General features: G+C 36.9%; 1 protein-coding gene across 3 annotated transcripts in view; it reads right to left on the bottom strand.

Moving 5' to 3' along the window:
* LOC136755360 (EGF-like repeat and discoidin I-like domain-containing protein 3) overlaps positions 1-22,121 on the bottom strand; it is a 195,649-nt gene that overhangs the window by 92,648 nt on the left and 80,880 nt on the right. For all 3 annotated transcript variants that reach the window (XM_066711884.1, XM_066711885.1, XM_066711886.1), the window contains one exon: positions 3,078-3,191. In XM_066711884.1, coding sequence (XP_066567981.1) covers positions 3,078-3,191 — 114 coding nt within the window. The remainder of the gene's footprint in view (positions 1-3,077; positions 3,192-22,121) is intronic.

The raw sequence follows: 22,121 nt of genomic DNA, 5'->3' as shown, positions 1-22,121 counted from the left end.
ATTATCATGAGTTCATTATTTTATATAAACTGTTCCAAGAATCAGTGCCGTTTTACTCTTTTGTTGATAAATGACGTGTTCCTACTAGTCAACTGAAACATTTAAATGTACACATTTTAATAAACAATATTGAATAAGATGAATTGGTAATAAAAGGATGCTTGACTAAATGTCTGTAGATGCTGCTGCTTAATCAGCACCAAAGCACATTAATAGAATGACTAAATTAATTAAGGAATCAGAAGATTATTAATCAATAAGTGGATTAATGAAGCAGACTACATGACCACTTTGTGCTGAAAAGTGCAGCATACAACGCAGGGTCCTAACTGTACCGTCTCATTGATCTCAATTCCCAGAATTCTTTGTTGAGCTTTCTTTAACATGCTGTATTAATACAAACTCTTAACAATTCAATAAAACACACTTTAAAAAATGCCACCAACATACATTTTTGATTGTGAACGATTAAAGACAGTCAATGTCATTTTGATCCTGAAGGTCAGGGTTCCCACTACTCTGCTCATACCCTTTCACTGCAGTAAAGCTGGAAAGAAAGAAAGCAAGAAAGAAGGAAAGAAATTATATATATATATATATATTATATATATTTTAAAAAAATGGAAATTATACATTTCACAATTTCCATCAGTTGTACTTCAGGATGTCAAAAAGCGCTTCAAATAAGCTACTCTACCTACTAAAATTTCATTATGTGAAAGGTTATATTTTCTTTGATGTGAAGTGCCATTCATTATTACTGAGAGCCTTAAACAATGCAGCATCAATTAACAATTCGTGAAAATGCTTCTAAATAATCTTCAAGCTTGTTGTGATGTTTCTTTAACCTTCAAGGTAAAAGCATATGTGTGCATTTCATTATCATGAAAGGTTGCCTAAAGAGGCAAAAAACATCAATGCCTTGCAGTCTTGCTGGCTGCAGTCAGGAAAACCAAATTAATTCCATAGTTCAGGCTCTCACCTTTGAATTTCAAATGTCCAAGTACGACAATTGCCATGAAAAGTTACACATCATAAAAATGTTTGTTATAAATGCTGTAATAAAATATTCCTGCTCAGAATGATACTAAGAATGTGTGTGTGTGTGTGTGTGTGTGTGTGTGTGTGTGTTATATACGAATTTTAGAATCAGATTGAGAATTTACACAACTGGGATGACAAGGCAATATCGGTGGGTGTGATATTTATTGGAGTGCCTTTGACCACAAGTCTCATTTGTCCCAAAACGCATAATTGAAGTGCCAACATGAAATGAGATATAATTAACTTTGTGTTGTATACCGCAATTACAATCCAAAGTGAAACATTGGAAAATGCTCAATGAAAACCAGTAGCATCATCAGGTTTGAGAATTCTTCCATCTCCCAGTGACAGCTGCCTAGTTCTGAAGGAACATTGCTACATGGCAGATGCTGAACACTGCATGAAGATTGATGCACAAATTAATTTGTTTACAAAACATTTGCTTGCCTTTTTTGACTTGCAAAGCTGAAATGGAACTGTTCAAGGGAAAAAATAAACTTCAAATGAAATTAAAATATTGTTACCTCTCTCGAAACAACAATAGTTAGATAATTGTGTTGTGTGTATGTCGTGATTTAAAATGCATCTTCGCAAAGGAGAATCAATGAGATATAATTAACTTTTAAAGCCACGGCAGGATACGTATTCTTAAATCAGTGACCTAGCGTACGTGTTTGGCAGAAGAAATTCAGACTAATAACTACCGAATCCAGTAGAAGGACGGCAGGGAGTAAGATTCTTCGATGGGGGGGATTTGAGGTTGGCACATGTGAGATTATCCACCACAAGACAGGAGAGAGGGACGGTGAGTAGGATTTTCACTTGGGTCTGATCTTTATTTCTGATTGGATCACAACAAATGTTTTCCCCAATAAGGGATGGTAGTTTCCCCTTGCTCCAGTCATGCCACTGGCTTACATTTCACTTCCACACTTTCAGACAAAAAATAAAAGTTACATTTAAAGATGCATCTTAACCTCTGAATAAACGTAATCTGTGATACCTGCTGCTTAAAAAGTCTTAATGTCAGGTTCTTAACACCCTGAAAGGAACCAATGAAGTTGAACCACACATCTAATTCCAGGAAATCAAGAACACTGGACAGAAATGACAGTAAATTACTTTGAGCTGTGGGTGTCTTGAACACAAAACCAGCCTGATGAGGTATTTGCTTCTGAAAGCTCCTAACAACCACATGAGGACGACTGGCCATAAGATTTTGAGCCGACAGCTCTCAAATGGCATTAAGATCATTAATGATAGTAAATAACACCAAGTGTGTCTGAGTTTCCCCACATGGTTTGAAATTACTGAAGATATTTAGCTCATAACAAAAAAATGACCCTATCCATCTAGGGTTACCATTAAATGACTAGCCATCCCCGGGAAAGCACTTCTTTCCACTCAGCATCACAATAAAATCGGCAAAGGTGATGTTTAATAGGCAATTTAACCAGGTGTGCAGGTCTGGAGAGGTTTTTGCTGAAATATCAGGGAACAGGAGTTTCCATGCACACACAAAACTGTAAGCGAGAAAAACCCTTGCATATGAGGTTACTAGTGGTTTAATAACTAGTTTTACATAATTTGCACAAAAAGTGTCTTTTCAATATAATTGGTCCAGAGTCCAATGTTTTAATTATTTCCTTTCCCAACATACATAAATAAGCTGCCCACCTTACAATACCATATACCATTGCAAAAGATAAAACCATGTTCCAGGGACTTAATGTTTCGTTGTCTTCTGGTACACAGTAAGAGATCCATTTCCTTGCTGCTTTTGTAGTACAATCTATGAAGGATGCATCTCAGGCTCATTAATGTTTGCATGAGGAACACAGGTTCCAATAACGAATGGATGTGAATTACCCACACTTTCCATCACCCATATGGGTAATAAGAAAAAAATGTTTTGGCCAGAAACTTCATTCTGTCAAGCAGTTTTCTCCAACGTGAACGTGCATCAGTTCCTCTCGAGTAGAAAACCACACATGGAAACTCAGCTTGTGTGTAAGATGTATCTGCATACTTACTATACTGACAGTTCCGTCCCATGAATTCTCCAGGGCATTCACAGGAGTAGTTGGCAACCATATCCGTGCAAATCCCACCATTTTTACAGGGGTCATTTTCACATTCATTAACATCTGAAAGGCAAGAAAAGGCTTATTAATTTCTTTGACATTAGACAGCTGGGCAATTTATTGGAAATAATGAATTGAGACGTATTGAGAAGTCTTGTATATTTTGTGGAAGGACTATGTTCTTTTGATAGATCAATACAAACAAATACAACCTTGAACAAATCACTACATATACATTATATGCCACTCACTAATTAATGAGCGCTCAAACTTGAAAACCGCTTAACTCTTATGTAGCCTTAGTGCCAAGAAAATAACATTTTTTTGGGAAAAAGAATAACCATTTCTCCTCAAATGGAATATATTATTGCACAACAACTGCTGGAAGATTCAAAAAACAAATGTGGAGCTTTTCAAATAAAATTAAAATAATTATATAAACATTGTGCAGTGGATGTCATAAAGAACAGATAGTACTTAGTAATAGCATTTGGATTTCGTTAAAAACATTTGTTTTTAAAATGAGTGGCCGCATCCACTACAGGCTAGTGCAAAAGTCTCAAACTATGGTCCAGGACACCCACTGGGAACTGAGCTCTCAGATATTTAATTAAACCTGTACTGACTTAAAAGGATATACTTGTAAAACACTGGGAACATGACAGCTCATTTCTCAGTTCCAGACAATAAGAGGACTTGTCCTTTCTCCAGAAGGCAAGCTCTGTCACAGTTGTGTCTAAGAAGCTGGCCTGGCATGATTTAGGCAGTTTCCAAAGGCAAGGCCTGCTAGTGTGTAGAGAGCATCTGTAATGAGGCTAAGCTTGCACTGTAAGAACATGAACATACATTATGTACAGTGTGAAGTCGTGTCTGACTAATTTACACAGCATTATTAGGACAAATGTTTTTGACAGGAAACAACAGTACTTTTTCTCTTTCTTTCTTTCTTTCTTTCTTTCTCTCTTTTTACAAAAAAACTAAAGAAAAATGCATATGCCTACAATGTCCAAATGTTCAATACAATTCATGAGTCAAAAAAGGGTAAAACAGAATTCAAATGTCTCTCAGTTTGGTAATAACCTGTACCTGGAATAATATAACAGCTGGGCCCAGTGTGTACTCTGCTATAAATGCCTTACACACAGCATTGTGTGTTGACTTCGTAAATATTTAACTAGGCTTTGACAGAAACAGACCATGCAAGGTGCCCCCAGCTGTAATTCTGCTTCACCAGAAGGTGTCTAGGAAACCAAGTCCCTTTACAGTCTTCAAAAGGTTCATTAACTTCTCAGAAAAATAAGGGCACGTTTTGCCAAAAACATCAATATGCAATGAACAAAAATAAACACAAAATCCCCCAAAACGACAGTATTATGTTTTTTGTAGAGCCCAGGCAGTGCAGGCAAGACTCCCCACACTGCCACAATAATATATATATATATATATATATATATATATATATATATATATATATATATATATATATATATATATATATATATATATATATATGAAGATATACATTACATATATAGATGGATGTAATTTCTTAATTTTTGGTCAAACTTTACAATAAGGCACCGTGATTCCTCATTCATTAATATATGAATACCACAGGATAAACACATGAATATGTCATGCACTTCACCTGAGTTCTTATGTTAATCACATGTATAACAGGGTTAGGGTTTTAGGGTAAGTGTGGTAAGTGCTCAACATCAGAACTCAGATGATGTTCATGATGTACTAATGTTTAAATCATATGGTATTCCTATATTAATTCATGAGGAATCACAGCACCTTATTGTAGTGTTACCCATTAGAAGATAACCCCATACATGACAATGAAGTACCTGCCTCCTCTTCCAGAATTATGACAAACCAATTCACACAAACATTTTCCACTGCAATACCAAGCTGAAATGAAAACAGTCACTTCTGTAGGTACCCGAACAGAACCAAAGCACACAACAAAAAACAACCTATGTACAAATATATCTGCATGTTTTGTTCATATCGTATGCTGAATTTCTGCCTTATAATAACCAAAAACAGAAAATCTGCAAAGTGAAGATGGATGTTAAATGGAAACACCAACATGAAATATAAACCTGAAAATGAGCAAAGCAGGAAAGCAATACCTTATGAAAAAAAATGCAAGACGCTTCATGTTTTCCACAATCTGAATTTCACATATATTTCATCCTCCACTGTTTACAGGCACCAGAGCAAATATCTCCATGGACCGGTGCCAAAGGTCTGGATGTACTGATAGATGATATAAGTGTTCAATGCCACCACTGAGCTAATTCCTAGCTCGGTTTTTGCAATCCTGGTCCTGGGGTACCCTTATCCAATTAAGCACATTATTAGTTTAATTAAGGAGTCAGTTAAGTAATTGAGAGCTCAGCAGGAGCAGAAAAAAAAAATCATTAGACACAAGGGAAATTGCAGATCAGGGCTGAAAAACTCTTAACTCTGTGAATAATGAACATTGCAGGATAAAATCAATCCTACACCACAAAATGACAAGGATTTGTATGAAGAGGTTAAGCAACAGTCAAACACCAGGGAGTGGGGTGCCCTGTTGGCCCTTGGTGTATGAACCAATAGACAAGATCATGCTTCTAGAACATACTGTACATTTAAAACTTTAGCCCACTGAACGCTGAAGGCAGTAGCTCTTAACAGGAGCAGAAATAATGTCTTCCTGGTTCAAGGATTTTACACTGGTGAGAGAAAGCTTGAGATAAGATGAACGTTGGATCAATGTATTCAATAAAGAGATGATTTGTAATGTGTTATTTGTTTAATCAGATACTTCTAAATCTATTATTAGGACTTAGATGAAGATCAGATCACAATTTAGGTCAAATTAATGCAGGAATTCAGATAATTCTAAAGGGTTCACAAACTTTCGCTCACCACTGTATGTATAGATGCATCTTACTTATTATTAACTAATTGATTGGGGAATTTCATGAGTCTGCCAGAGAAACGGCTTTACATGCACAAACATTAAAGTAGTATAGTATACAGCAACTGAAACATATTCAAAAGGACTTAGAGAATCCATTTTTAATGTATTCCAGTATATATGTATACATACACTCACCTAAAGGATTATTAGGAACACCATACTAATACTGTGTTTGACCCCCTTTCGCCTTCAGAACTGCCTTAATTCTACGTGGCATTGATTCAACAAGGTGCTGAAAGCATTCTTTAGAAATGTTGGCCCATATTGATAGGATAGCATCTTGCAGTTGATGGAGATTTGTGGGATGCACATCCAGGGCACGAAGCTCCCGTTCCACCACATCCCAAAGATGCTCTAATGGGTTGAGATCTGGTGACTGTGGGGGCCAGTTTAGTACAGTGAACTCATTGTCATGTTCAAGAAACCAATTTGAAATGATTCGACCTTTGTGACATGGTGCATTATCCTGCTGGAAGTAGCCATCAGAGGATGGGTACATGGTGGTCACAAAGGGATGGACATGGTCAGAAACAATGCTCAGGTAGGCCGTGGCATTTAAATTATGCCTAATTGGCACTAAGGAGCCTAAAGTGTGCCAAGAAAACATCCCTCCACACCATTACACCACCACCACCAGCCTGCACAGTGGTAACAAGGCATGATGGATCCATGTTCTCATTCTGTTTACGCCAAATTCTGACTCTACCATCTGAATGTCTCAACAGAAATCGAGACTCATCAGACCAGGCAACATTTTTCCAGTCTTCAACTGTCCAATTTTGGTGAGCTTGTGCAAATTGTAGCCTCTTTTTCCTATTTGTAGTGGAGATGAGTGGTACCCGGTGGGGTCTTCTGCTGTTGTAGCCCATCCACCTCAAGGTTGTACGTGTTGTAGCTTCACAAATGCTTTGCTGCATACCTCGGTTGTAACGAGTGGTTATTTCAGTCAAAGTTGCTCTTCTATCAGCTTGAATCAGTCGGCCCATTCTCCTCTGACCTCTAGCATCAACAAGGCATTTTCGCCCACAGGACTGCCGCATACTGGATGTTTTTCCCTTTTCACACCATTCTTTGTAAACCCTAGAAAAGGTTGTGTGTGAAAATCCCAGTAACTGAGCAGATTATGAAATACTCAGACCGGCCCGTCTGGCACCAACAACCATGCCACGCTCAAAATTGCTTAAATCACCTTTCTTTCCCATTCAGACATTCAGTTTGGAGTTCAGGAGATTGTCTTGACCAGGACCACACCCCTAAATGCATTGTGGCAACTGCCATGTGATTGGTTGGTTAGATAATTGCATTAATGAGAAATTGAACAGGTGTTCCTAATAATCCTTTAGGTGAGTGTATATACAAATATCCACGACTTTCACATATTAATTAGTATTCATAATTCATCTTTTTATCAGTATTCATAATACATCAATTTATTTTCAGAAAGCTTTGTTCTTTAAGTAAAATCATTAAAGCCAAAACGTGTCTTCCTCCCTGTGAATTGTATTTTCGTTTTGTAACATCTGGGTAATCAATCCGACAGAATAAAAAACCTCCGAAGAGTATAGTTTTCCCATTGTGTATGACATCTGTCTTCTAAGCATACCAGTAACATATGCACAATAAAACTACGTCAAAGCTGTCAACCCTGTTCTAATTACAACCACAGCAGGGCAAACCAAAATCTCAAACAACAAAGCATGCCATATTTATAGTCCTATCTTGTAAACCGAGGAATTTAGATAAACAAAATCTACTTACAGTGGCTCTGAACAGTAATATGTTTGCAAAATCAACTTGGACACATGTAGATGTACTTTAGAGTTACTACTGAGCTAGTAAACATAACTTGTTAAGTATTATTTGATCAAATCTTTTTTTTTTTTTTTTTAGAAAATCAAACAACAAAATTGACTGATTGAAGATGTCTGGACACATCAACAAATTCACTTGTTGGGAGTAACTCTGTAAATGTACTACACATGCAAGTCACTTAGTAAGTAACAGTGATAAAGACATCCATGTGTCCATCTACTGCAAACCATTGGGACTTTCTGGTTCAGCAGTTGCAGAAATTAACTTGATCAAAAGCACATACTCTTTTTGTTCCCTTTTGATTACTTTGTATCTTGATGTAGTCCCCCTTGTGATGACAATTGCTGATTCCCAGGAAAAAATAAAGATTGCTCTTGACAAAAAGGAGCAATTGCGATGAAGTGGCACAGGGTAAAATAAATAAATAAATAAATAAAATTCATATGTTGCACCTCTGATAATTGGTGCTGGAATTAATGAGATTTGTCTCTCTCTTCAATTTATTCAAAACAACCTTAATGTAGGAAAATTAATCAGTGTTGGAGTGATCTTTCTAATTACTTTTCCCCAAGAAAAGAACTTATTGGGTCTTGGCAGATAACAGACAAACTGGTCAGACACTTTTGCAGTCTAAAAACCAGAACACATTCCCCAGCATGTACTATATGTAATGTACAGGCAGATGCAACTATATTACTATAATGGCTCCATCATCTACAGATTATCCCTAAACAATAAATACATACATACATATATGAATTACCTAAATTAATGCATATATACATACAATGACTTCTGCCTCAGTTCTCCTAATAAGCACTTTGTCTCAATATACTTTGTGTGTGGCATGAAATTATTAACACAGTTGTGAGATTAATCCCCAGATACTGTTTGTCATATCATCAAAAATGACAGGAAATTAAAACTTTGAATTTGGGAGAGGGTGCTTTAACACCACTGATTTGGATAAAACCAGTACTGGCTGTATCTATATTTGATCCATAGGTATCTATTTATCTGTGATAGGGTTTAGATACACACCTATGTGTACAATTTGAGTGTGAAGCCACATTTCCAAACACAACACAGGAAGGTATTTGGTGGCATCTTCAGCAATGCTGCCACTGAAGTTCTTGTGAGTTCACAGAGTGTTTCAGTTGCACTGCTAGATCTCTCAGATTTTTTTTTTGGGGGGGGCAGAGCTCATTAAATGCATCTTAATGTCACTACAAGATGATCAAAACAGGTATACATGTTGGCTGTGGATTCACTCAGTACATGATGTGAATTAATAAAATACTTGGGGGGAGTGAGTAGTACACCCATTCCAGCATTAATGCAGAACAATGTCCAGATTGAAATAGGCGTGGATGAGAAAAGGGGTGGCGTTAATCATGTATGCCACAATGCAGATCGTTATAATGCAGCCCATTGTGTCTGGATGCCATAGCAGCAATTACAAATTAAAATATGTCACAATCACCTGCAGTGACAGATAATTAAAAATATCTATTAAATGTCTCTCCCTATTCAGAATTCATTTAGAACACATCTTCCCCAAAAAAGCCTCCATAAACAACAGGCTAAACATACACCGGTATACTTTCAGCAAAATAGTTTGATTTTGTGTTCTATTTGATTAGGGCACGGTTTCTTCTGGAAAGCCTGTTTGAAATTGCCTACTGGCAGTGCTACACCTCCATGTGCCAGCCTAGCTGTCAGAAATGGTTTGCTGGTTCTTACCTCTTGAAAGTATCCTAGGCTTCAATTGACATTTATGTCAATTACTGTTGTAAGATTCAGTCTCTGCTACCTCACTGGCCTAATTATTCCTCATGCATTCACTTGCTTTTAAGTCACTCTGTACTCAGAGAGGCGTCTGGGGCTGCAGCAGGCCTGGCGAAGGTTGCCATATGATGATTTAAATCTCTTAAATAAAGATTAATTTAATATTATGGCTACAGAGTTCAGGATGCCCTTCTGGATGTCGACTCCATACAGTAAACCTTTGCATGCTATTTTCCTGTGTTCATCCATTGCAATTCTTGTAATTCATGTTTGATAATTGGTGTGTGAAGCAAGTTATTTATTTATTTATGGGGGGCAATAGATCTTAATAATAGACATAATAAATACTGGAATTTGCTCTTAAAACATAATACAAACAATATGTAACTCACTGGGAGATATGTAATCCTGGGGCTTTTCCTCTAGCTTTGCTAGTAATGGGAAAAATGTAATATTTGTGTAAATTAATTTTCTTTCTCCTGCATAAATATGAATGAAAAATACAATAAAATAAGTAAGTACTTGCACCTAATTTTCTAAGGCTAATCTAAGGCTGTTATATCTGAAGTAGCAAGTATGCTTCCTTTTCAAAATCAAATCTATCCACAGCACCCACAACATCAGGGGAACGAGTTTCTAGCCCAATTCGGAAAAGTGTGCTAGTGAAGGTACAGTTAGGGTTCCCACTTTTGAGATACAAAAATACCGCACGACCTGGTATTCTAGAATGCTGAGAATTACCAGACATATACTACTACTACTAGTCATAATAATCATAATAATAATAGTAAACCTAGGATTGGGTAGTGTCAATTATGTTATAATGGCTGCAATTCTGAAAGACAGAGGAAAATATAAATGTTCTACATTCCTGTAACATTCCTTCTAATAGTTCAGAACACATCTCAAATCTCAAGTTGTACCGAGTGGTAATTAATAAAATATAAGGTGCACTAATGAGCTTGTTTTCAGCTATTAATCTGACAGTATTTTTCTTAAGCATATATTAGCTGACTACTAGCAAAAAACTCATTAACATTAACTAATTTAGCCTCATTACCTGTTAAAATGCAACTGATTTATGGGTACCTCTTTATGGTTTCCATGTTTAGTGAGGTAATGGTAATTTAGTAGAAAGACAACAATAATTAAATCATTTAAAATGTTTAATTATGGCACTCTCTGTTCTGTTAATTGAGTAACAGATCAAATCTACGTCTTGCATGACTCATACCAATTGTTAATCCCCAGCAGGTAGCATATTTCTATCAATAGTCAAGATGTTTCACAAACAAACAAAAAAGCACACAAGTGAATCTGTTGGGCCATAAGCAAAGCCTGTGTGATTATTTGTGTAAAAACTAATTCACACAATTCCCTAAAGTTACTTCTTTTTGTTGACAAGTGCCATACAAGTCCCTGCAGGTATATAAATAAAATTAATGGTGGATCATTATACAGTACAAGTTCTTTATTTGCATCACATTACAGATTGCAACTTCTGAAAAATGTTACATTGCCCTTCATACTCTTTTTTTATACACTGAAAGTTCCCCAGTGACCCCACACACCCTAAAGTCAACAAAGCAATAAACTGTGAAATTATTTATCAAGTGCAGTGTAAGAAACAAAAGAACCAAAAACAATGCCTGGCTAGACATCCAAAGGCACACAGACTACTGAGAAAGGCCACAACTAGTTGAATGCCATTAATATTGTAAGCGACTTTCCAACAGTATGCCTAGTCTAAATCTTAACTTAGAACTTCACACGAGTTAAAAACATACAAACAAACAAGAAAAGCCCGGGCCCTGGCAAATACACAAAGCCGCGTCTTATTCCTTTTAAAATAAACCTCAAACAGCTCAATGACATTACCTTAAATCTTTTATTTACTTTGAGTTTCTGCACTTCAGGAATCTTTCACTCGAAACAAATAGAGCAAACATGAAATGATTAGGTTTTCCCAAAATAAAGTCGCAGCTAAAGTACGGGTACAAGAGAGCAGATGTCTCTGGAGGAGGCAAAGAACCGATCTAATCCTCATAATACAAAAGCAGGGAATGAGTCATGTGGGTCAAATAAACAAAACACTATTTCCTTTCCATGAAGCTACTTTTAAGTCGCACGACACAAATCATACTCTTTCACAGATTTCATTAACGTTGTCTTTTTCCTTCTTTTCTCCACAAATGTTTATACAACGGTAGCAAATATTAACTGTCAGTACAACTGCACATTCCTGGAAGTTCACTGGGTAGTCATAATAATGTCACCCTTAGAAATCAAAGATAATAATTTCAAAGGAAAAGAAGAACGTTGCCTTCTTGAGGCAGTTTTCAACAGGACTTCAAGAATATTAATAGCATTTGTAGGAATATTTTGTCTATCGAGATAGCACGGATTATTATCAGGATAATATATTCATGTTTTTTATTAATTATTGGGTGATATACATAATTTAAACTCACACATATTTTAGAATAACATTAACCCACTAAGTCCTGGTGTTCTTGGCTACACCTCAGGTCAGTCCCTGTGGCATGATGAGCCAAATCTACCACTATCTTTAATGGATTTATGATTTACTGACAACAAGAACAAAACTAAATAAATACACAACCATGCATGTAATCTTGCTATCATACACAGATTCTACCAAATGCAGCTATGCTCATCAACTGCCAATCATTGGTGATGTACTGTGGCATCTCTTATGCAACCTATGATAAAACAATGACTATTGATGCTGAGTGGGTCCTAAATACAAATCCTCTGGATTTAAATACATATACAATACCCCAAAAAAGCTGTCAAACTTAGCAGGGCTGCAGATACAAGTTTTAGGCAGCAGCCTGAACTGAACTCTCTGCATTGCAACCCATTATACATATATATTTTTATTTTTTGTATGTTATTGGTTTGGGAATCAAGTTTTGACATAATATTGATGCTCCCTTATTGTGGGAAGTTGTATATGTCTTCAGAATAAGTGGCCCCTTATTAAAACATCTAATATAAGCTGCATGTCAATTCATTTATTTAAGCAGAACCTTTAGAATGCAAGCTTTACTCATAATTGTATCTCCATTTTAACATTTCTATTACTTAAATCTCCACTTCCCTCTCCATTTTCAATTAACCGAAATTAACATTGACTGCAGCAAACAAGTGAAGCCAAAATCACTCTGAGAAACCTTAAAGCAATTATCTGGATGTGCCTGATGAAGTGCTAGTGAATCAGACCTGATCTAATGTTCAGGATGTTCAGTTTTCATATCATCTTAGGGGACGTTTAAACTTCATTTCCATGTATTTCATGTTTGTTTGTTTTTCTATCCCCATTAAGACTATGGTAAGGATACTAAAACTGTTTTAAAAGAAGGAAATGAAACAAACCTCTTTCCCATCATAATCCTGTACAGAAAGAGAGCTGGTGGTATCCGAGGGTGTAAAGCATGTGGCAAATTATCTTCCATGATAAAAAAAGGCTTTTTGCTTTCCTGATAAATAACCTAACAATTGATTTGATATTTCAGTCAATTATTTTCTCACCACTGTAAAAGCTCTTAAAGGTAGGGTATTTAGGCACACGTTTAAGAGTCCTCACGCTACTCAAGTGTCATGATCGATGCTTTTGTTCACGTCGAGCTGTAGTGCTTTTAATGTCATAAGCCGTTAAATCAGATCACTGATAAGAAGGAAGGTGGCTTAATCCATGCATTTAGACGGGCATTGCAAATCAGCTGTACCTGCTCCATTGGTCTTTTCAAGAATATGTACATTGTTTTTTAGATGACACCAAATTTCATTTCATAATAACTCTCACAGTAATTGCCCATGACATTACTGCATTTCATTTGATGTTTTTTGTCTTATTTTACAGTTCTGCTGCTTCTGGAATGAGCTCAGCTTAAGTAAAACTGGATGGGGTGGAAAAAGCATTTGCTGTTGATTGGCTTTTGTACTGTGTGTGTGTGTGCGTTGTCTATACAATAAAACACACAATTGCAGAAGACAAAAGAATGAAGACTCACTGCCTGTATTATGCTTCTAGACTTTTAGTTGATATCTGCAGTACTGTCAATATTTAGCCTTCCGTTTACTTGGTTTTACAGACTGATGGAAATCACAGTTAACAGCTACTATACGACTATCTCAGAGAAGCCGAGGGTAAATACAGTCAGACTCTGGTGACTTAAGAGTCTTTACTTGTTTAATTTGTCAGTATATAAACTTGTTGCCTATAATGTAGTTAGATTGTTCTTTTTATCTGTTTGTTTAATCATAAATATCCTCACTGCAGTTTGCCGATTCACTAGCAGTGAACTACTTTAACCTCTAATCTAATTATAAAGCTCACAATAAAGACTAAGTACTGGTAGAGCAGGCATTGTATACTGAAGGATGCGCCCAGGGCCTAAAACTGTGGAAAGATTATTTGAAAAGTGTAACATTCCTACAAAACATGGAGAAAAACAGGAAAAATAAGGTTTAACAAACAAAACATGTCACTAATGCAATCTTACCTATTCTGGAGTTAAGCATATCTGCTATGTTATTGGACTTTCATTTAATGGGAGAGCTTTCCCTGGGGAAAGAATTTGGTATTGAAGTTTTATGATCATTGTTGTTGTTTCTGGCTGTCCTCCCAGTGAGTGGTTACCTTTAAAGTTGTTTAAGTTTGTGGTCAAATTTAACAAATATACACTTTGTTGTTTTACCATAAAAGGCATGCGTGTGTGTAATTTATACAAGTGTGGTTAATAATAAGATTATAGGTTTGTGAAGGGGGCTCTCTTCTTGTATAAGAGATTTTGGATAGTGTGTGCAGGCTCAGCCCAAACTGCATGAGATGACATCCCTTATACAATATGAAAAAAAAAAAAAAACACACTCAAGCTATTCACTTCACTATTCACTATTCACTATTCACATAATAAGTACGTGCTTCAACAGACTGGAATTTTAGTTAGATTTTTTGTAACTTTACTGTGCCCTACTGTTCTGGTCTTTTTCTATTTAACAGAGACTTTGTTTATGTAGCTATACAATATTGTCCCGGGCTTTGTTTCTGAAGTAAAACTATTTATTTTGATGGCTATTTTCCAAGGTTTTCTTCATACTGCATAATTTGTACCGATTTAAGCTCTCCGAGCCCCAAGTCCCTGGTTTAAATATCCCACAGTTGCTCTAAGCATAATAAAGAGCTTTTTGGCATATTAAGTGGCACATTTTCTCAACAAATATGAATGTAACTTAAAACCGCATGTTACAAATAAATTTGAGCTATATCAACAAAAGCAAGCATGGTACATCAGGAGATGCATGCTGTCTAATGTCCATGCATTTTATCAGAAACACATTTCTGACAAAGATGCTTTAATAAATATGATGATGATGATGATGATCATGAACTGTAGATTCCAATAAATATAAATCTTACATGCAGTGCTGCCATTATGATTCTGTGCAGCACACTCATTACCCATCAATCTAGGTGCGAGCAATATAAATCTTGAAATTGATGGGGGGGAGTTTCTGCTCTGGGGGGAAACTGAACACATGTCAGCGAGAGCAGATGACAGCATTTAGCTGCTCTGTTGAAGCAGGCGAGGTGTGCTACACACATCGTTGGCATCCCCCAGGATAGCGCAGCAATATCTTGCTCAGCAGCAATAATAACCGACTCCTGCTCCACTCCAGCACTATCATTTGCACATCATCCACCACTCGCCCCCCGTTCCAACAACACCTCAGTGTGCATTCGGAGTCAAGCATGGTACTGGCTGGACAGATCCCATATCGCACAATGTTCCTCTCCTGCACCATATAATGAGTGTAATCAATACGAGTCTGTGGCTGTGGGCTCACAGCCAGAGGTAACGACGTTTCAAAGGCAAGCTGGAAAGAATAAGGAAAGGAAATTTATCTTCTCCTCAGTGGCCTGTAGTAAGCCCTGCTGAGTAGGCAACTGAAAAACCCAAGCAGGGACCTTCAACAGAACTTCAATCCTCTGGGATGCAAGACGCACACTGGACTCGGGAATGCTAGATAAAAAGCAAATTATGCAGACATTCAAATCACATGGATGTGCTTTGATATTTGACACCATTTGCTTAGCCACGTTTCAAGCGAAAGTGTGAATTCAAAAGCAAAATCTAAGAAGAAAATGCTAATGGCTGGCTTCACAGACCTTGATCAGCACAAATTTAGGAATGCTTTACCTAAAATAACAATAAGTAGTGCAAGACTAGTGCAAATTTGGGTCTGTGGGCCTTATACTACTACTAATAATAAATAATTGTTGTATGTATTAGTTAAAAATAGATAAATTAATAAACTAAACAAAAAAACATAAGGGTATATAGTGACTCAGGTCCTAATAAGCCTTCTTCTGTGTGCATTGTAACATCTATGCTGCCAGGCTGACCCTGATTAAATATAAATTTGGCTCTGTAATATCTGTAAACGGACAAAATGTAATTAGAAGCAGGAAATGTAAATCTCTAAATCTCGGTAAAGCTTTTACGCTCATTCTGCATCATGGTAGAGTTCATATTCTTAGGTTTGTTTTCCCATCCTCCCAGGTCTACTACCTTTTTCTTGTCAGTTAAAACTTTATATATAGCCATTGTTATTTTTGTTTCGATTGAGTGGCCTAAAACTGACAGGATTCACTTGGTATTTGTTCCAGCTCCTCACACAGTGGGAAAAGGAGGCGCCTCATCTCACTATACTGACATTAATTATTATTACAAAGCTCAGGGGCATCACAGAAAGGTCTTGGCAAATTACTTGAGAAGGGGGCACAATATTCTCTCCCGAACGTATTAATTAGATGCTAACATATATGACCACACGCCTTCTCGACTTTCTCGAATACGTCTATATAGAAAGACATACTATTTTCTTGTCTGTTGCCCTAGATTATGCCATGGCTCGTTCAGCTGTGCAAGAAAATGAAAGTATATCATTAAGCTGTCATCTTTTTAAAGTTGTCTGGGACACATTTTGGTGAGGGGAAAGATAGCATTGATTGCATTCAGTGAGATGTATAAATCATAATGCGGTTTGCAATGAAAGGGTAGGCAAGCAATGTCAATTTTGCATCGTAATGTGTGAAGTCTAACACAGAGGTTATCAAAGGCTAGGTGACTTATTTTTAAGCCATCACTCTCAACAGATACCCTCCAATTAGTGCAACATAACAGATCCTTAGACATCTTAGTCAAGGATGGACCATTAACTGGAGAAAATAGCCATTATCTGGAGAGAAACTAGCTGATTACCTTGAGTGAAAAATGTCTAGGTCTTTTTTTTCCCTGCGCTAATAAGGATTTTGGGTGCTGTTTATTTTAAGATGATGCTTGGGAGACAATAATTAAAAAAGAAAAGAAGAGATGGCCATGGAAACTGAAAAACTCTGTAGAATACATGCGTTTGCTCTTTAAATTGTTCAAGCTTGCAACATTTTCAAAAATAATCAGCCCTCTGAAAAGCACAAGGATTTGTTTATATTTGCAAGAGTCTGATATGATGAGTGTGTCTTACTAAAAGAAAAGAAAACTACAGACACAAATGGGAGTCCTGCCTCATTTAAATATTCTAATGTAGGGAGCAGAGTGAAATCTGCAGCTGTGAACCACCTTAAACCCATTATCATCACTAGACAGATTACAGCAGGTGGCCCATCTATATGTATAACCCCTTTCAGGCATGTTAAGTAAAGCAGTGTAGTTATTTTAATCCTTGTAATTGCAGGACATTTCTGAAAATCCCTAATCTTTATAATAAATCTCATCTTAAATTAACTTTAAGTGGAATTAATTGCTCTGAGAATGCACAAACTAGAAGAAAAAGCTGTAACAAAATGTGCATTGACCGCTTTAACTTTTAATTTGATTTACGTTGCCAGAATGTACACTTGTACTTAATTACGTTTATCTTTCAGTCTCATTTCAATACCTTCTTACGCTGTTGGTGTATTCATATAAAAATCATAAGCTATATTTTAATTGCCCATTACTAGTCCATTTCCACCTGTCCATAAATGACACTCCAGTATGGTTACATACTTAACATACTTACAACATGGAGGTCTAGATTGAATATTCATTCTCATTAGCAAAAAAGCAGAAGCACTATAAAAAATATGAAATAAGAATAACTAAGTAGAAACCACTACACTAAAGAATAGTTCACTGTATAAGGAAAGGACAATTAAGTGGAAATACTTCTATGCACATATTCATATTTTAATGCCATGGTCATCTTTTCAGAAAACCAGCTGATATTTAAAGGCAAACCACAACTAAATTAGTCTAAAGGGTGCCTTAATTTGCTCAGTTTAGCCCACCGTATTGCCTCGGCCTACACCTTGAAACTGCTTGGGTTTCATTCACAAAACAGCATGACTCATGCCAAGTCTTTCTTCTAAATGTTGCAAGCATGCCCATTATCCAAAAGGTCACTACCCAGCTGTCAAATTAATTCTTCCCAATAAGAAATGTTTAAAAAACACTTTACTTTTAAAGCTTCCATGTTACATTTATATTAAAACTCTGTCTGCATTGTGACAGTGATGACAAAACACCAAATGGCAAAGTGGTTTGAGATGCATGATTCAGATCGCATCTAAAATCTCGTAAAATCTGTACAATCCGATAGCTATGAATAAGAATGAATACAAATAGATACATTAAATAAGTCAGACCTCCCCCAGCATGTTCACAAATTTAAGTTCTGAGATAATAGCTTTATGTAACTAATCAAAGAGTGGTAGAGAGGTCCTCTAATACACAGTAAAATGCATTATAAAATCACAAGAGAAAGCAGCCAATCACAGAGCTGCTTTCCCAAACTTTCCTATTCCTCCTTTATAAGTTAATAGGCCGTGTCTCATTGTACACGTCATCTCATTTCTCTTTGTGAGAGGACCACAAAAATATTATACAATAAGAGACAATATTCACTCAATGTATTCGCTTATATAAGAGTGACTTCCCTTCACACCAGCATGAATTCAGATCAGAAGGTATTTTGGCAAACAAGTCCATCATTCTAGACTATTTCCCAGGTGTTCCTAGAATTTATAAAAATGTACATATCTTGTCAAAAGGGAAGCAAGGGACTCCTGAGCGGAGGGCCGTGGATTCAATCCCAGGTGGGGGACACTGCTGTTGTACCCTTGAGCAAGGAACTGTACCTAGATTGTTCCAGTAAAAACACAGCTGTTCAAATGGGTTATTGTATGTAAAAAACAAAAGTGATTTAAAGTCGCCCTGCATAATGTAATCTGCTAAGAAATAAGTACGTTTATTTGGAAAGCTCAACTGCAAACAGTATGTTCTGTACACCCACACATGCTAGGAAAAAGGCAAAAGGTAAAGCGATTTGTCCAGGACTATGTGTCACCTACCCTCCTTAGCTTGAGTCCAGGAGGTCAGAGATTGTCAGGAGGTGGTTGGCTTACTCTGCCACTGTTGCCTTTGTGATGCAACTCTGTTAAAAAGATTGGCTGCTGGCCAGTGGCTGAGGATGCTCCAGAGTTTAAAAGAAAAAGGCTACATTGCAACATGTCTGACAGAAAACACGATATAACATCCTCATTACAAGTGACTTCTCTCCCCACAAAGATAAATCACCCGAGTAAACGCTGCAGGAGATGGCACACTTACTGCACAGCCTTGGGGTGCTGAGCTGGCAAATAGTGGGTCAGAAGCCGCTGAGTAATGTGGGTTTTGCTGAATTCCATCCTCTTACATTTACACTAAATATGTTTTTGTTTTGTTTGTTGGTTTGTTTAAAATGCAGTTTAAGATGGCTTTCACTGAACATTTCCGCCTTTTCCTTTGACTGATCTTTTGGTTAGATTCCCTCCAGTGAATGGCAGCGTGGTTTCAAAATCTCTTCAGGGAGAGTTGCACACAGCGTGCTCTCTCAGTGGAAGGCACTTCTTTACAACAGAAAGATGTTTCATAATCTGTCGACAGCAGCCTGCACTTAAAACACTGAACAAGATGTAAAAAGATTGATGTTTGATGCTGGGTCCCAACCTATCAGTTAACTTTGATTCCCTCATGCCTGGTCAGCAGAAAATAAATGGCACTACTTTACTGTTTAACAAAGCAGAAGCAAATAGAGTTTTTAATAGCACTATGAATGCCTTAGTGGTTATTGCTTTTTGCTTCGGCATATCTAAACTTCCTTTTCTATCCATAAAAACAAATGAAGAGTACTACAAACAAAGAAACCCATCGCTTATCCTTTGAGTTGCATCTATTAGTGTCACAAACGCACACACTTGCTGACCGATTTATAAACACAATGCAAGTCAAGGCTTAAATCGCTCCCCCCTTTGCATGTGTAAGCTTTGGTGGATGTTCTGAAATCACCATTTTCAATCTCGCAGTCATGAAACCACTTTGTAATGGATTGTGCATGTTCTTTTATTTCCCCCCTAAAACAATGCTGAATAATTAATGCACACTGATAAACAGTGATTTCTAATACTAGATTTCTCATTGTAAATCTACTATACCTTCGCTCCCAGCTACATTAAATCCAATTAAAAGTCTCTTGATTAAAAGACATACCTCATTATAACATGCAAAACATTCCAATCCCAAAGGGTGCTTTTTAATGAGAGAAGAATAAACATGAATCTATCTTATATATATATATATATATATATATATATATATATATATATATATATATATATAAGATAGATTCATGTTTAAAGCATTGCTTTCCGAGTTCTTCTCTTGGTGAATGTGTTTGAGTGTTTCTATCTGTAGACCGAGAAAAATCCACAAAGAGAGACAAACATGTTAAATCTACTGCATCATTTGCATTTATGTATTTTTTATAACCATTCACTGAGATGCATATTAGTTTCAGAGTAGTTTCCTTTATACTTTGGTATAAGATGCTGATTACTTGCTCTATCAAACAAATTGATGTTGCAGAACATGCAAGACATGATCTTCATCTTGAATTGGTAGTCTCCCTTATTTATGTAAGTAGAGCAGTGTTGTTTTGTTGTTTGTTACACCCTTCAACTGGATCTAACAGTTTTGTTTTAAGTCCAGTCAGGATATACATTTCCATTTGACTTGATGCCATTTTAACTTTAAATTAACAAAGGGTTTTGACACCTTGCCTCTATTTATTACATTTCAACAAACAAACCACTTGTCAAGTGATGTTAACCACCTCAATTCACATTCATCGATATATTTTCAAAAAAATAGCAATATTGAAACCAATACATTTGGAGTCCTTAGTGGTCACTGCCCACACTCCCAGTAATTCACCTTTTCAGAAGCAGTTATAGTGTGTACTTTGGATGAAAAAAAAATGTTTTGCTTGGAGAGGTTAGCTAACCCAAGCTGAAGTCATCAAACCAGGGCTTCACAGATGACAGCTCTTCCAATCTCCTCCACTGCAGCAATCTGATACATCCCAATGATAGTAAATAATGAAATAAATACATGCCCTGCCAACAGATGGGATGGAAGGGGCAGACAGGGGAAAGCCCTACATTGTATGGGAAGATAAGTACAGAGTACTGGAAAATCTAACACTTAAGTATGTCCTGCACATGTGTGTGCATGTATGTATTCTCACTATAAATAAAATACAATTCATCTCACTACAAATAAAACAATTTATTTCAGACATCCTTGATAATGTTCATTTAAAGCGAACTTTGCCTTTAGTAATAACCATTTTTTTTGTTTTATATTGTCAGCATTAGATGAACAAATGACAATGACATTAAGGCCGCCAGGTGAATTGACATATGATGGAGTAGGGTCTGTGCCTAACTGTCTGTGCAAGACATCAGAGCACAGGAAATTCATAAGATTGTACTGCAAGAAGCCTCTTGGGTATGCATAAATATTTCAAATTTAATTCCTGTGCACAAAATTTCTTTTAACCAAGTTTGAGATTGCTTGAAACTTTACAGCAATATGAATTTCCACTGTAGATGGTAAACCTCCACAAGTCTTTATGGCATTGTTACACAAGCTTGTGCCTTGTAGAGGGAAGCTCAGCCAATCTGTTGTGCAAACAGTCGACTTCAAGAGCAGAAGGCAGGATAGAAACCTGGCAGAGCTGCAGTAAACAAACGATGGGTTGTGAACGCAACCTCTGTTATCTAACAAAGGAAGCACTGCCCGAGGGGGAAGGGTTTCTGCACACTTCCGCAGGAACCCGATTGAAAAGTCACTATCAAAGCTGCCACTGGCCCCAGCGCTCGTCACTCAAACAGGTCCCTTCCCACTTCCTGTCCTATAAAACAGGACGTCAGCGCAGGCTCCTCCTCTTTTGCCGAGAGCTAGGACCACGCGACTTTGCAAACCTTGGTTTTGTCGGAAACATTGCCCAAGGGGGAGGGGTTA

Source organism: Amia ocellicauda, chromosome 8 (genome assembly GCF_036373705.1).
Source record: "Amia ocellicauda isolate fAmiCal2 chromosome 8, fAmiCal2.hap1, whole genome shotgun sequence".
NCBI classification, from domain to species: Eukaryota; Metazoa; Chordata; class Actinopteri; order Amiiformes; family Amiidae; genus Amia; species Amia ocellicauda.
Note: the sequence above shows the minus strand (reverse complement) of the source record. Positions and strands in the feature narration are given on the sequence as shown.